The 16,964-nt window shown below is 39.1% G+C and overlaps 1 protein-coding gene and 1 long non-coding RNA gene across 2 annotated transcripts in view; one reads left to right on the forward strand and one right to left on the reverse strand.

Moving 5' to 3' along the window:
- Positions 1-16,964, forward strand: part of CPSF2 (cleavage and polyadenylation specific factor 2) — a 33,048-nt gene that overhangs the window by 13,409 nt on the left and 2,675 nt on the right. Inside the window, exons 8-15 of the mRNA XM_045807591.2 lie at positions 1,334-1,521; positions 2,313-2,603; positions 7,720-7,820; positions 9,139-9,339; positions 11,720-11,872; positions 13,514-13,739; positions 15,277-15,576; positions 16,768-16,902. Of these exons, the coding sequence (XP_045663547.1) occupies positions 1,334-1,521; positions 2,313-2,603; positions 7,720-7,820; positions 9,139-9,339; positions 11,720-11,872; positions 13,514-13,739; positions 15,277-15,576; positions 16,768-16,902 (1,595 nt within the window). The remainder of the gene's footprint in view (positions 1-1,333; positions 1,522-2,312; positions 2,604-7,719; positions 7,821-9,138; positions 9,340-11,719; positions 11,873-13,513; positions 13,740-15,276; positions 15,577-16,767; positions 16,903-16,964) is intronic.
- Positions 8-16,964, reverse strand: part of LOC148107715 (uncharacterized) — a 31,304-nt gene continuing 14,347 nt past the window's right edge. The window contains exon 3 of the long non-coding RNA XR_015721865.1: positions 8-648. This is a non-coding gene — a long non-coding RNA (uncharacterized LOC148107715). The remainder of the gene's footprint in view (positions 649-16,964) is intronic.

Here is a 16,964-nt window from a genome sequence, read left to right on the forward strand (position 1 = left end):
TGCGTGGTAGTATGAATTACTGTTTCTTCTATTTTGTTTAACACTTTTCTTGTCGTGAGAGATTGGTAACTCTAATTTTTTTTTTTTTTAAAGACGGAGAGGTGGGGGAGGGGCAGAGGGAGAGAGAGAATCTTAAACAGCCTCCACGCCCAGTGTGGAGCCCCACGAAAGTCTTAATCTCAGGACCCTGAGATCATAGCCAAAATCAAGAGTCAGATGCTTAACCAACTGAGCCACCCAGGCGCCCCTAACTCTAATCTTTTTGGGAAAACATTATGAGACCATATCATCATTTTGTACAAAAAGATGCTTTATTTGGTTTCAGTTTAGCTTTTGTGGGATAAGGATAGAGATTGACTTCTCCCTGTTATTCAGCACGTAGCTAGCTCTACCTGGCATTCACTTGTAGATGTCTAGGGAATGCCAGAATATATAAAGAGCTCATAGAACTCTATTAGAAAAAATTTACGCTCTAAAAGAAAAATGAGCAGAGGAGATCCATGAGGCTGCAAATAGTCCACTGCTTTTGGTGTCGGGCGTCCTGCACGCTCATCTAGTCGTCCCGGTTCTAAAGAGGAGCCTCTGGGCCATCCCCCATTGCTTCTGCTTTGGCTCCAGCTGCTTTACCTTCTTACTCCTTTTTGTAAGCTACATGGGATTTCAACAGGAAAGTTAGATTCTACTTTTAAACATGTTTGAAACCACTGCTTTCATCCATCTACTTAAAAAGCAGAGCTTGTGTACTGTGTTGTATTCGCTTTAAGAAGGTATTCAGTTCTTGTGTTTTTTTGTTTGTTTTTGCTAGAGTTTGGTTTTACCAAATGTTTCCAAGCTGACTTTAATGTAGAGCGAGGAAATCCACTCCTAAAGATAACTTTGGTTGGAAGAGGGAATTTGATCTATATTTTATCGTGTAGGCATACACACACACAAAATGTGTATGTATAAAAGAGAAAGTATGAATGTGTGTATTTGTGTGTATAAATTTGGGAATTATTTATAACAAAGTTATAAAATAATTGGCCCCAGCGTACTGTACAAATGTCATTTTCTATGTGTACTATGGGTGAAAAGGGCTGGGGACCACTGATTCACACTTTTTCAGTGAAAAATAATTGAGAATTAAAATGGCATTGTTTTTCACTCCTATGAAGATACATTCATAGAATAAAAAGTAGTTGTAATAACCTGAGTGGAATTTTAAAAATTGTGTACCTAGCCTAATAATTGCTTATTTATAAATTGTAGTCTTTATACTGGAGAAAAAGTCATCTTTAATTTTGCAGCAAGGTATTGTTACATTCTCTGTGGATTTTACATTCTTGTTTTCTAGCAAATGTCCTGGAAACACTTCGAGGTGATGGAAATGTCTTAATAGCAGTGGACACTGCAGGCAGAGTTTTGGAACTTGCTCAACTCCTTGATCAAATCTGGAGAACTAAAGATGCAGGACTGGGCGTCTACTCACTGGCACTCCTCAATAATGTCAGCTATAATGTGGTGGAGTTTTCCAAGTCCCAGGTTTGTTTTCATGGTGTCATTTGTAATACCGAAGTTTGCTACAGAAATTGGACTTACGGAAAACAATGTTTTAGTTGCCCTTTAGATCTTATTTTTCTGTTGAAGAGGTTGATGATGATAATGGTAACGAACCACTTGTTCTGTGTGTTCACATGGAATATTTCATTTAGTCCTTCTAGACCCTGTGAAGTAGGTTCTGTTTTTGTCCCCATCTTACAGATTGGGGAAGTTGCTTCTCCTTTAATGCTTGGTATCACAATCTGTAAAATGGGGACAAAAGTAGAACCTACCTTATAGGACATAAATGTTAGAATCCATTTTTCTCTTCTTTCTGAATAAGCTCTTTCCCTTGAAATTGCAATCTTGGGTAAGATATTTATTTAAAACTTACACTTTGTATTGCATGGTGCACTGGGTGTTACACGCAACTAATGAATCATTGAGCCTTACATCGGAAACTGGGGATGTACTGTATGGTGACTAACATAATATAATAAAAAACCATTAAAAAATGCTAAAAAAAAATAAAACTTTGCTTTCTTAGTGAGATTTAAGGTGAGTTGTAACTGAAATAGGCAAATTTGGATTTTTAGGGATGAACTATGGGGTGGGAGGATCTAATGGGGAACAGAACAAAAAATAAGCTGCTCATCAGAATGGTACAAGTTTAAAGAACCATTGGTGGTGAAGACTTCAAAGAAGACAGAACATGAACTTCTAGACTTTGTGAAAGACATTACAGTTATAATCTAGTATTTTCTAATTATGGTCATCCTTTCCCCCCATATTAGGTAGAATGGATGAGTGACAAATTGATGAGATGTTTTGAAGACAAAAGAAATAATCCATTTCAGTTTCGCCATCTCTCTTTATGTCATGGTCTTTCTGACTTGGCTCGGGTACCTAGCCCCAAAGTGGTACTCGCCAGCCAGCCCGACCTGGAATGTGGCTTTTCAAGGGATCTCTTCATTCAGTGGTGTCAGGACCCTAAAAACTCAATCATTCTAACTTACAGAACTACTCCTGGGACTTTAGCACGTTTCCTAATTGATAATCCTTCTGAAAAAATTACAGAAATAGAGGTAAGTGCTTGTATGTGAACTTTGTCGTAAAACTGTTTGGGGGACATATGCATGATGTTTATAGAAATCAGTGATAAAAAATGAAACTTGAAATTGTTTCCAGATTTTTATCAGAGTAACAGTAGAGAGCCTTTAATAGCACAAGTTTCAGAGCTCCTTAATTGGAAATTTTCATTCCTTAACCCTTCCATGGTATCCTCTGGAGCTGTGCCCAGAAGGTGTCACATATCCTGTATTCTCAAGTGCTCTTTGAAAAGTTCTTTTCACATCCTTTCCCTAATTGAAATCTGGCTGTTTCGTAACAATAGTCTTTTTCCTGTAGGCCTCTCAAATAGACGCTCTTTTTTTCCTCTTTCATGCTTTATGTACTTTGGGTGGGGTAGGTGTCCTTTTTCTGTTATGCAGCTTTCAAGCCATTTCTCTTCCCTCTCTAGGTCATGTCATCAGACTTGACAATACCCTGACCCCTTCTGACATTTATTGATCTCTTGGTCATTCTCTGTCCTTCATTGGTGACTTTCACCCTGGTCCACAGTCTTCCTGTCCACTCACTCAGGGCTGCATTCTTGATGACTCTAGTGTTCATATGTGTGGTCTGTCCAAGTCCTTGCCCCTCTCAGTTCCTTGACACCTAATTTCGTAATGATCTTTTCCTCCATTCCACCTTAGCCATCCTTTCCCACAATCATACTGTCTACTCTTGTGATCGTACCCTTCACCTTGTTACGGGTTACCTCTGAAGATGTCCGGCTCAAGCATCCCACTCTGATCTTACAGCTGACTTGCTATAATACTCCCATGCCAACAATTCTTTGGTTTCATTGGGACTTTAAATTTGTGAACCTTGCCACTTTTACTATCCATCATTGCTCCAGCTTCTAGGCAGTGGTCCATCATTATTTTACAAACACCTTTAACTCTGTTACCCTCCTGTTTATTGTACTCACCTGGCAAAGCTTTGAACCATTTGCTTAACTGTTCCTATACTCAAGCAACCTTTATGTTACTAGCGTTAAACACACTACTGTGTGGGCAGGTTGCCCTTCACATTCATGACCTCGCATCTCAGACGGGCGCCCAGCACCAACCCAACATTCCCTAAGATACTCCTTTTCCTACTCTCCAGTTAGATAGCTTCATACCTTCCTTCTCTTTAAAAATCCTACAGCTCATCTCAGCCCTCACCCATAGCACATGAAGTTGTTTCAAACTTAGCTAAGAATTAGAAGCAGTCAGACAAGAATCCCCTTATCTTCTCCCCATTGAAGAGCCGAACTTGTTCCTGTATCTGCATTTGCTGCTTTATCTCTTGTTAATGGGAGCAAAACAAGTAGCCAAGTCACCAATATGCCAAAAGATCATTTTGCTTAATAACCAGCCCATCACATCTATCAGTTTTTCAAAGCTAGCTAGTATCATTAACTGTGAAGTCTGTAGCAATTGATACTGAATGGGCTAATAACCGCCAAAGTTGGGCACAGTTGTAGATGACTTTTTTATTTTTCCTTCCTAGTAGCCATGTTAAGGAATGTTGTTTGGTAGAAGCTGAGTGATAAGTGTACCTTAGTCTTTAACTTTACTTAAGAAAAGCACAAAAATAGTAACTAGAATCTCATATACATTCACTGTAAATACAGAATTGTTGAGGAAGGATTTGCAGCAAGCGTATCAAAGTGAAAACTGTCCTTTGGATTATTTAATAGCTTAGAAACATGGAGTTTTCTTTAAAAATAAAAGAACTCAGGGGCACCTGGGTGGCTCACTTAGTTAAGCAGCCAGCTTTTGATTTCAGCTCAGGTCATAATCTCAGGGTTGTAAGGTTGTGAGATGGAGTCCCTAGTCAGGCTCCTACGCTCAGCGGGGAGTCTGCTTGAGATTCTCCCTCTCCCTCTGGCCTCCCCCTCTCCACGTGCATATGCATGCACACGCTCTTTCTCTCTAAAATAAATAAATAAATCTTAAGGAAAAAAATTGAAAGAGCTCTTTGAAATACTTGAAATAGTTTAATCAGCTATGAAATACTGAATTTGAAAATAATGATTACTAGAAATTCAATTAAGGTTGATAGGCATAGGCCATTTGAGGAATTAATAAAAGAATATTAAAAACGGTTTCAGTTTGAAAAAAATAGAAAAGGACATTTGGAGCTGTAACTTGAAACATTAGGTTTTTGACATTTTAATAAGTAGTACTAACTCTTAGGATTCTTTTCCTTCTCCCCTTGTAGGGATGTTTCTTCTGTAATTATGCCTTCTCTCTTCATGACCTATCAGTTTTTCCCTCTATTTGGTCATATGCAAAGCACTATGCTCTTTCTCCTCCCCCTAGTCCCAGACTTAACTCTTCTCTGAGTCTTCCCCATCTCAGACAATAGCAACACTTCCTACAGATTTACTCTGGCCAAAAAAGTACAGATTTTTTAAATGTCCATTGCCACGTAACATATGCTGGAAGTATGCATGTTGAAGTGCACAGTGTGGTACACGTTCACAAACCGAATACCTCTGTCTAGCTTGTACCCAGACCAAGAAGTATCAGCAGGACCTCACACATCCCCTTCCGGGTCCTTCCCCTCCGAGGGAAACCGCTATCCCGACTTCTCATGCACAGATGGCTGTATTCTAAACATCCAAGTGTTTTCAAATAAATGAATTCCTTTTAGTAACTTTATAATAACACATGTGTATATATGTACTGTGATAATTGAATCCAGTGGTTCTCAGAGTATGGTGTGAGGGCCCCATAGGGGGCTGAGACCCTTTCAGGGAGTGCCTAAGGTCAAAACCACTTCTGATAGTAATATCAAGGTGTTGTTTGCCTTTTCACCGTGCCTGCATTTAACATTGCAGAGTCAAAGCAGCGGTGGGAAAGGTGCTGGTGCCTTAGCGTAAATCCAGCGGTGGCATCAGCCAGCAGCAGCCACCACCTTGTACATCAGCACACACTCGAAGTTTCACTGAAGCACGTTCTTGACAAAGCAGTAAAAGTTATTAATTTTATTAAATCCTTTGAGTAGAAAGTTTGTAAAAACAATCTGGACGGCAAGACGGGAAGTACGCACACAGCAGCCATGTTGCATACTAACACAAGACGTTTGTCTCGAAGAGAGCCGCTTGTATCACTGAGCTGAGTTAACTGGGCACTTTTTTCCTGGAACGCCATTTTTACTTGAAATAATGGCATGGTTATTCAGACTTGGCTTTTCGGCAGATATTCTCTCAAAGATGAATAAGTTGAGCTTGTCACTCTAAGGAAAGCAATTGATACCACTTGTTGCCTAAATCTGATGAAATTCAGACTTTCAAGTGAGAAGTAGAATTTTGGAAAGCGATGCGCATCACCATGTGATTGACAACTTAAACTTAGAAGGCTTTGCTGATGAGATTGGTGGTGATATTTGCAAATGTGATTTTTGAAATACTGTCAACATTTGTAAGATCTGTGTAACTTGGTGAACCAGTATTTTGCAAATAACCGATGCCTGTCGGTACAAAATAGTGCACGGATAAAAGAGCCATTCAAAGTGCAAGATAAATCAATAAATTTTCATATAACAGTATAAGAATTTGTTGGTTTCAGATTCCACATTACAACTAATCTTTAAGAAACCACCCGTTTTGAGTTTTAATCTAGTACCAAGGAATATTCATGGAAACTCTATTTAAATATTTTTCCCTTTTCCAATTATACATCTGTGTGAGGCTGCATTTTCTTCAGATGCTTTAACCAAAACAACATATCGCAGGAGATTGAATTCGGCAGATGTGAGGATCCAGCTGTCTTCTATTGAGCTAGATATTAAAGAGACTTGCAAAAATGTAAAATAATGCCATGCTTTCCACTATTTTTTTTTTGCTTTAAAAAATATAATGATCTTTTGTAAAAACATGATAATGTTACTATGCAATGGTTTTATTATTTTTTAGTGAACAGGTGAATATTTTAAAACTCTTATTCTGATAGGGTAGACGTTAATAAATGTAATCTACAGAAAACCCCCCAAATTCTTTGGGGTTCTCAGTAATTTTAAGGAGTCTAAGGCAATCCTGAGATTAAAAAGTTTGAGACACCTGATTTAATCATCCCATGTTGATGGATTTTAAAGTTGGGTACAGTTTTTTACCATTACAAACATTGCTGCAATGTACTTTTTCCCTCACACTTGTGATTGTTTCTCTAGGATAAATTCTTAGAAGTAGAAATGCTGTGTCAAATGACCAGCACATTTTTATGTTGAGATGTTGGCAAATTGCCTTCTACCATAGTTGTGCTAATTTTTCCATAGATACATAGTAATTAACATTGCCAGTCTAATAGATTATAAAATGGTATTACGGTGATGCCTGGGAGGCTCAGTCAGTTAAGTGTCTGTCTTTAGCTCAGGTCATGATCCCTGAGTCCTGGGATTGAGCCCCACGTCGGGCTCCCTGTTCACTGGGGAGTCTGCTTCTCCCTCTCCACATTGTGCCCGCCCCTTGCTCGAGCGTGCTCTCCCCCCCCCTCTCTCAAATAAATAAATAAATAAAATCTTAAGAAAATGAAATGGTATTACATTTCAAAATATTTTGCATTTTTCAAAACTCAGCAAAACGAGATATCTTTTCATAGCTGTTAGTTGTTTTTCTTATTTTGTAAATCGCTTATGTATGGATTTGTCCTTTTTTGATGTGTTGCTCATCTTTTTTTTTTTTTAACTGATGTGGAAGAGCTCGTAGGAGAAAAGAGCTTCTGATAGTCATGTAGTGCTGTGAATAATTTTCTCCATTCCCTATAATTTTATGAGATTTTTAAATGTCAAAGAGATTTATTTTTTTTTCATGTTGCCGTATTTACTCATCTTCTCCTTTGTGGCTTTGGGTTTTATGTCCTGCGTAGGCCTCACCTACTCCAAAATATAAAAATACTTAATCTGTATTTTCTTTTCCCGATTGGTGATTTTTAACCAGTTTAACCAGCTCAATTTTGGTGCTAATCTAAATAGGATCTGTAATTGCATGGAATGGGAACTTGAATAATGTCAAATTTAAGATGATAAATTCACCGATGTGCTACATCTTACACCCCACCGTCTGACCCCTGATACCGATGCTTCCTCCTGTCTGCTGTTTTTCTCTAGTTGAGGAAACGTGTGAAGCTTGAAGGGAAAGAACTAGAAGAATACTTGGAAAAAGAGAAACTAAAGAAAGAAGCGGCAAAAAAACTTGAGCAGTCAAAAGAGTGAGTTATTTTCAGACAGATTAGAAGCTTATATGTAAATTACATGTAATTTAAGAACTTATTTCTAAGATACTAAAGTTTATTTGAAAATATTTAAATTTTCCTTGAGAAACAAAACAGATGAGCACAGGGGAAGGGAATGAAAAATAAAATAAGATAAAGACAGAGAGGGAGACAAACCGTAAAAGACTCTTGAGTATAAGGAACAAATTGAGGGTTGCTGAAGGGGAGGTGGGTGGGTGGGGGCTGGGGTAACTGGGTGATGGGCATTAAGGAGGGCACGTGATGTGATGAGTACTGGGTGTTATATGCAGCTGATGAATCACTAAACTGTACCCTGAACTAATAATACACTATATGTTAACTAACTTGAATTTAAATTAAAAAAAAAATACTTAAATTTTCTATTGACGTCACTGTTTTTGTTAACATTTTTAAATGGTACTAGAATGCCAAGTTCTTTCAGTGCTAATTTTTTTGTTTTGTTTTTAAAAAATCAATTTTATTTTTTAAAGAGATTTTTTTTAAATGACTTATATTGCACACATACTTTTTTTTTTTTTTTTAAGATTTTCTTTATTTAGTTGACAGAGACAGCCAGCGAGAGAGGGAACACAGCAGGGGGAGTGGGAGAGGAAGAAGCAGGTTCATAGCAGAGGAGCCTGATGTGGGGCTCGATCCCATAATGCCGGGATCACGCCCTGAGCCGACGGCTGACGCTTAATGACTGAGCCACCCAGGCGCCCCTGCACACATACTTCTAATTTCTTTTTTTTACTCCTCCCTTATGTGGCCATATTGCCACATGGTATCATCCTCCCTTCTCTCTGAAGAAATTCCTTTGATTTTTGTTTCATGGACTGCGTATCTGCAGGCAGTAACCTCCATCAGATTTTTCTGGTTGTTTTTTGTTTTTCTTATACTTATATTTGAATAATATTTTTACTGGGAATATGGATTAGCAGTTTACAGACTTCACTACTTTGTTTCTGGCAGCCAGTTTCAGACAATGCCATCATTGTTTTCTTTATTCCTCTGTAGTGTGTGTGTGTGTGTGTGTGTGTGTGTGTGTTTTCCTCCATTGATTATGATGTACTTTAGTGTGTTGTGTTACTTAAAAAATTTTTTTAATTGAGTATAGTTGATACTTTCAGTGCTAGTATGAATGTGTATTTATTAACTGGCAGTTAATGCTATTTTACAAAATTATCAATCCAATAAAATTACTATCACTGAATTAATTCAGAAATAATTTTGTGAATATTAATAAAATCTTATGGGGACTTTATGACCTTTATCTGTTCCACAATCCTCTTAGGGCAGACATAGATTCCAGTGATGAGAGTGATGTTGAGGAAGACATTGACCAGCCGTCGGCTCATAAGACTAAGCATGATCTGATGATGAAAGGTGAAGGTAGTCGTAAAGGAAGTTTCTTCAAACAGGCTAAAAAGTCTTACCCTATGTTTCCTGCCCCAGAAGAAAGAATTAAATGGGATGAATATGGAGAAATTATCAAGTATGTGAACAAAACGAGCTTTTCTTTCTTCCAGAGTAGACTGTGTATTTTGTGTATAACTCAGGGTATCGTTGCAACTAAGTAAATTTGGCTTTTCTGGTCATATCCTGTACTTTGATAGTTTCTGAGTCCTCCACTTTGAAAGATACAGAGGACTTGTATAGTTTGACAGTATAGTATAAAATAGAAAGGTTGAGGAACGTCTCAAGAATTAATATTAAAGGCAAAGTAGTAGTTTCATTACCTAGGTATGTGAAAAGTTTTAAAAAATGAGCAAGACTTTTTTCCCCCACTTAAAAAGAGAGGTTAGTAAGGGGGCACCTGGGTGGCTCAGTAGGTTGAGCCTCTGACTCTTGATTTTGGCTCAGGTCATGATGTCAGGGTCCTGGGATTGAGCCCTGCATGGGGCTCCCTGCTCAGCGGGGAGTCTGCTAGAGAGTCTCCCTCCCTCTCCCGCTTCCCCTCCCCCCACTCGCTCGTGAGCTCTCTCGAATAACTCTAAAAGAAAGAAAGACGGTAAGGGACATGCACTGGAGAAAGACACAGGATAGCGAGAATTTTTGATGGATGGTGATGTGTGAAGTTTGGGAAATAGGTTACATCTCAAGCAGTGTTGCACAAATGTTAAAGTTACAAGAGGAATATGAGGTAGCATGGGTAGAACCATGGAAAATCTGCGAGCTTTACATCCACTATTGGAAAAACAACCGAAACCACATGTTCTAATCCAGGTTTGGAAGCACTGCTACCCTGTGTGACGATTCCTCAGGGTCCCCGTTTCTTTCCAGGTGACTGCCAGATGTCTTAGCACAGTGCACGGTGCCTCTCACAGTCTCGTTTCTCCCCACTATGCTGTTACGTTTCTGTACATTTCTGTCAGGTCAGTGTGCACTCTCTGCTCTAGCGGTCCCAGCCTTCTTGCAGTGTCCTTCTACTCGGCTTTTCCACGTCACGCCCTTGCATATGCTCATCCCTCAGCTTTGTTCTGTCTTCCCCTCCCAGGTCTCCAGGCTGCTGGATTGGGCCTTGCAAACTGCTGGGAGCCTTTCCTGTTTTCTTCCTTGACACCCCAACACAGTCTGTGTCCCTCGCCTGTACTTTCTTTGTTCCTCTATAATGCCCTCTTGAGCATATAGTGGATTTTAGGTCATTCTTGATTTAATTAGGAAAATTACACTGTCTACTTGGCCCTTTAAAATAGCAGAGAGGGAAAATAACAATCTAAATAGCATTGGTGAGCTTATTTACCATTTCACTTAATTAGCGTCCAGTCTGTTTAGCATATGGACAGTGTTCTTTCGCTTCGATTTCCTTATCTGAAAAGTGGGGATGAGAATTAAATGAGGTTGTGTTTTTAGGGCCCTTAGCATAGAATCTGACTTGTGACTCATGACTCCTAGTAAATGGACTTTAAGTGGTTGCTACTACTATTACTATTATGTGGATTACAGATGGAGAAGTTGGACTCCAGGGTCTGAGAAGCTACCGTAGCAGTCTAGGTATTGGGTAACAGAGGCCTGGGTTCCTAGAGGAGAGTGTGAGTGGATTTGGGGGTGGGGCGTAGACAATTACGGGAGATGAGAGAGAACATTTTTAGATTTGTTTTTTAATTTTTTAAAAAGGTTTATTTATTTATTTTAGAGAAAAAGAGTACAGGAGAGGGGAGAGGCAGAAGGAGAGGGAGGATCTCAAGCTGACTTGGCACTGAGCATGGGAGCCCAATGCTGGGCTTGATCTCACAACCCCGAGATTATGACCTGAGCCAAAACCAGTAGTCAGTTGTTCAACTAACTGAGTCCACCCTGGCACACCTATTTTTTAATTTTAACATACAACTCTCTCTGATACTGGAAGTAAAAATGAGATAGATGCATTCATTCTCTGTTGAAATAAAAGAGAGGCTTTTGAGGGAGCTCATGATTTTGTATCTCAGTTTTCTTGGTAATGTGCCAATGGAGAATCATATGCTGTCTTTGGGCATGGATGGAATATCTGGGTCTCTTAAGGAAATCAAAAGAGGTCTGAGATTTGTAAGAATTGGGACTTGGCAAGAGAAGCCACCGAAACTGAGAGAAAGAAGGATTGAAGCAAATGCAGCGCCAGGTTGTAATAGTACTTATGATAGCCACGAAGATCTTGTAATGGCGTAGGCCTCTTACTAGCCCGCATGGCGCGTTTTAAAGAGCATTCCTCAGTGGTCAGGAAGAGCAGAATATATGCAGTCACTTGGTAATTGATATTATAAAGTTGCATTAGCTTTGGGTCAGTTGTGTATTTAAATCTGAGATACATGAGAAGTCTAAAACTTGTGCCATCTACTAGTTACATATATAATATTAGCTTGCTAGTTACTATGTCTAATTAGAGACTTATCATTTAGACCAGAGGATTTCTTAGTGCCAGAACTTCAAGCGACTGAAGAAGAGAAAAGCAAATTAGAATCTGGCTTGACAAATGGAGATGAACCCATGGATCAGGATTTATCTGATGTTCCTACCAAGTGTATTTCTACAACAGAGTCTATTGAAATAAAGTAAGTGCTTTTTGTTGCATTTTTGAAACTAGATTATAAGAGAAAATTCTAAGAACTTGAATTATATAATTTACATTGTTTCAAAAGTGAAATTTCTGAATATAGTCCTCTAGTAAGTTTGTACTGTTAAAATTTAATTTCTTTTTCCATGCAAAGGACTGTAAAGTATGGTGGCATTTTGTTTTCATTAATGATATTTGAATATCAGTGTGATTGAATTGGTGGTGAGGTGGGGTTTAAACATTCAATTGTACATTTATATGAAGAAACATTCTGGCCTTTTTAGTAAGTCCGGTAGCACATGAACTTATGCAATTCACAAGTTTAATTTTTCTAAGCGTTGCATAAACATACTCCTTGACTTAAACACCTCCAGGCCACTGATGCCTTAAAATGTTAAACAGAAGGGGGAATGAAGCATGAGAGACTATGGACTCTGGGAAACAAACTGAGGGCTTCAGAGGGGAGGGGGGTGGGGGATTGGGATAGGCTGGTGATGGGTATTAAGGAGGGCATGTATTGCATGGTGCACTGGGTGTTATACGCAACTAATGAATCACCGAACTTTACATCAAAAACTAGGGATGTACTGTATGGTGACATACATATAAATAATAAATAATATTATTTAAAATATTATTTAAAATAAAAATATTATTTAAAAAATGTTACTATAACTTGAAGTACTAAATAAACCTTTTTTTGTTTGGTACAGTAAATAACACCAGTAAATTATCATTCTGGAATCTTTTTTAAAGTCATTAGAGAGCAAAGTGGTTTATTTGTTTAGTGCTATCATTTAGTATATATTTTGGGGTACAGCTGATATCTAAATAATGCATATTAATAGTATCACAAAATTCTCTCCAGAATAGCTGTATCAGTGTATATTTTTGCTAGCAGAGCAGAAGGCTTCTTTTCTTCTTGTTTCCCTACCAACATTTGGCATTATCTAGCTCTCACGTTTTCCAGCCTAGTAGGTATAGAGTAACGTATCACTGCTGTTTATATTTTTCTTACTGTGGTTATTAGTTTGATTACCTTCTTCAAATGCTTGTTACCTTTTTTGTTTTCTGTGAAGTCCATGTGCTTGGCCTTTGGTTGCTGCCTTTTTGTTACTGATTTGCAGGGGTTCATTGTATATTTTGGATATTAGCCCTGGTTGGTTTCAGACAATGCAGATATCCTCTCCCATTCTGTTACTTGTTTATACGAGTTGTCCATGGTCTACTTTGTTTAAAAAAATCTTTAATTTTGATGTAATGAAATAGTATTTTCCATTTTGGTTTTTGGGATTGTATATAAAGAAGTCCCTTCTTGTCCATGGTCACAAACATAATTCGTACATTTTATTCTATTAAATTTAAATCTTCACATTTCTCTTTTATGGCTTCAACTCAGCCTGCTGTTTTATGTGGTATTAGATCAGGATCCAGTTTTATTTATTTTTTATATAGTGAGTTATTTTTTCCTAATAATATCTGTTGAATAATCCATAATCCTTTCTGTTCAAATACATATTAACAATATAACACGTGTATTCCTCAACTCCTCATTTTATATATTGTATACATTTCTTTCCTGTTGATAAAAGCCATAACTTACAGAAAAGCAAGCTTGAATAAACGTGTCTAATTACAGAGCCAGGGTTACTTACATAGACTATGAAGGACGCTCCGATGGAGATTCCATTAAAAAGATCATTAATCAGATGAAACCACGACAGTTGATCATTGTCCACGGACCACCAGAGGCCAGTCAGGATCTCGCAGAGTGCTGCCGTGCGTTCGGTGGGAAAGATATTAAAGTGTACATGCCAAAGCTGCACGAAACAGTTGACGCCACTAGTGAAACTCACATCTACCAGGTAAGTGTGCTGGCATTTGAGCCACACAGAAATAAATACTTTTTGTTGCAGATGAGGACAGGTATATTAGGGATTCAGTGGTGACTGAGACAGACATGGCCCCCTTGTCTTAATAGATCTTATGGCGTGTGGGGCTGATGACAAGGAAGGAGCATTTACCACATTGTTACGCCTCTAATAGAGAAAGTACAGGATGTTGTTGAGACCCCCGACCCAGATCTGGAGGTTTAGAGAAGATTTCCCAGAGGAAGTGATAACTAAGCTGAATCCTAACAGATGTTTAGATGGGTCATCAGGGTGGTATAGAGAGTGGGAGAGAGGCTTTGGAAAGGGTATTCCAGGCAGAGGGAACAACATTTGCAAAAGTGTAAAGGTAAGGGAGATGGGGAGTATTCAAGAATTCAGAAGTTTTATAAAAATTCACTGATGTCAAGGGTCTATTCCTAATTGAAAACAAATGGAAGCAGGTATAAAAAATAGGAATAGCACAGGGATGCCTGGGTGGCTCAGTTGTTAAGCATCTGCCTTCGGCTCAGGGCATGATCCCGGCATTCTAGGATCGAGCCCCGCATCAGGCTCCTCCGCTGGGAGCCTGCTTCTTCCTCTCCCACTCCCCCTGCTTGTGTTCCCTCTCTCGCTGGCTGTCTCTCTCTCTGTCGAATACATAAATAAAATCTTTAAAAAAAAAAAAACAGGAGTAGCACAGAGGAGAGCTTAGATTTTATCTGCTAGGGGGAGGTGGTGTCAGTTAAAGCAGGAGCGATGTCTAGATTTGTTTGGAAAAAATGGGTTGGAATTCACCAGGCAGCAAAGTTATTCTGGGCAGAAAAGAGGAAGCAGCATTCCAAGAATATGGATGTGTGAAATTCATGGTAATGAAGGAAACAGTAAGTAATTCAGTGCTCCCGAAGAGCAGCAGCGACTAGAGGATGAGGCTTATCAGTGGTTCTCAACCTTGGCTGCACATGAGAACCATCTGGGGAACTTCGGGGGTGATGGGGCGACTCAGTGCTCTGGATTTAGTCTTCCACTTATGTGAGAGTCACTGAAGGTGGGACCCTGGCATTAACATGTATTTTAAGAAATTGCCGTGTGGGGGCGCCTGGGTGGCATAGCGGTTAAGCGTCTGCCTTCGGCTCAGGGCGTGATCCCGGCGTTATGGGATCGAGCCCCACATCGGGCTCCTCCGCTATGAGCCTGCTTCTCCCACTCCCCCTGCTTGTGTTCCCTCTCTCGCTGGCTGTCTCTATCTCTGTCGAATAAATAAATAAAATCTTTAAAAAAAAAAAAAAAGAAATTGCCGTGTGATTGCAGCATGCAGCCAAGGGTTAAGAACCTTTCGGAAAGTAGAGAAGGATCCTAATGATCTCACAGGTCACTAGGTCATTACCAGTCACGGTGAAGATCAGATAAGTGAAGGCTTTTCGATTCTTAATACACATTACCAGAGTCAGGAAATAATAATAACTGGCTATATTTTGTTGTTAATTTTTACTCTGGGTTTCACCTCTCTCCCTCCCCTTCACACTGTGTCTAGGTGAGATTGAAAGATTCGCTTGTCAGCTCCCTTCAGTTTTGTAAGGCAAAAGATGCTGAATTAGCTTGGATAGATGGTGTCTTGGACATGAGAGTTTCCAAAGTGGATACAGGAGTTATTTTAGAAGAAGGTGAACTGAAGGATGATGGAGAAGACTCAGAGATGCAGGTGGACGCTCCTTCGGATTCCAGCGTTATAGCACAACAGAAGGCCATGAAGAGTCTGTTCGGGGATGATGAGAAAGAGACAGGTGAAGAAAGCGAGATCATTCCGACCTTGGAACCCTTACCCCCCCACGAGGTAAAAAAGCACCTGCTGCTTCTGTCTCTTCCTTCATTTGTTATCTTTCGGATTTTTCTTTTATGTTTTTAGCTCTTTAAAATATGTGTCCTACGTAGGCTGATTTTGGAGTTTTAGAAAAAGATTACTTAAGATACGGTTGCATGTGTGCACACACGAGCGTGTGTGTATATCCTGGATGGCAAGGGAATGATAACAATTTCAAGGAAACATTTAGCAAATATTATAAAATAATTGTTGTTTCGTGATTTATTTTTTCAGTATTTAAATTTTGATTGTGAGGATTATATCACGTACGTGCTTCCTGTCAAGAGACGGATAGTTTTCTAAGACTGAAACTCTTGTACTCCGTTTTTGTATGTTGTCAGTTCAGCTGAAATCACTTTTGGTTTTGATATAGTTAGAAATCTTTTTATTAAACGTAGATATCATTTTAATCTAGTATTTACACATTCTCAGGAGATAACTCTAGTTAGCAGAGATTTCAAGTAATTAGCTTACAACAGTGTTAAAGCTGTGTAATAAGAGGCGTGTGTGCATGTCAGGGGACTCTAGCCTTTCTGTGCAGAAAGACGTAGAGAGACAGCCTCTGTCATTGGACTCCCTTCTAGTAATACTCTTGAGACTGGGGAGGAATAAGAATCTTTTTTTCTCTCTATGCTAGAGCTAGTGCTCTTCAGGGCAATTTCCAGGTAGCAGCAGTAGGTTGAACTGCTTGTTTTTCTGATTCTAAAACCCTTGGCATTCATTGCATTCACTTTCAGGGAGAAGGGAAGGTGCAAGTGGGATCAGGAGAGAACTCCCCTCAGAACTAAGTGAAGGAGTTGGATCTAGAAAATGAATATTTTGGTTCAGTGCTGCCTACTGGCACTCTCCTTGACCCCCCTCAGGCAAGTGGGGGAGTGAAGAGCATAACATCATCAAATGTCTCTCTGTTACTGTGAGGCGTGACTAATAAAATTGATTGGGAAACATTCAGAAAATGTGAAGGGCTTTGTGATGTTAAATAATGAGGTAAAATTCAGAATAACAACTTGGAATGTGATGTACAGCCTTGATACGATCTGTCAGAGGTCTTCAGAGAATGATAGGAAGTGTCCTAGAGATCATGTGTCACTCCACTTTATTCAGTACAACTGTGTGTCTGGTGTTTTATTTGAAGTTATTCTTTCCCCTTTAACCTTTTCTAAGGTTCCTGGACATCAGTCAGTTTTTATGAACGAACCAAGGCTGTCAGACTTCAAGCAAGTTCTTTTACGGGAGGGGATTCAAGCAGAATTTGTAGGAGGTGTGCTTGTTTGCAACAACCAAGTAGCAGTCCGTAGAGTAAGTGTGTTTTTAACAAGCGATGAATTGAACAAATGCTTCTTTCTGATGCGTTGCCATTT

This window comes from Ursus americanus, chromosome 26, assembly GCF_024610735.1.
Source record: "Ursus americanus isolate L20-20 chromosome 26, mUrsAme1.1.p, whole genome shotgun sequence".
Lineage (NCBI taxonomy): Eukaryota > Metazoa > Chordata > Mammalia > Carnivora > Ursidae > Ursus > Ursus americanus.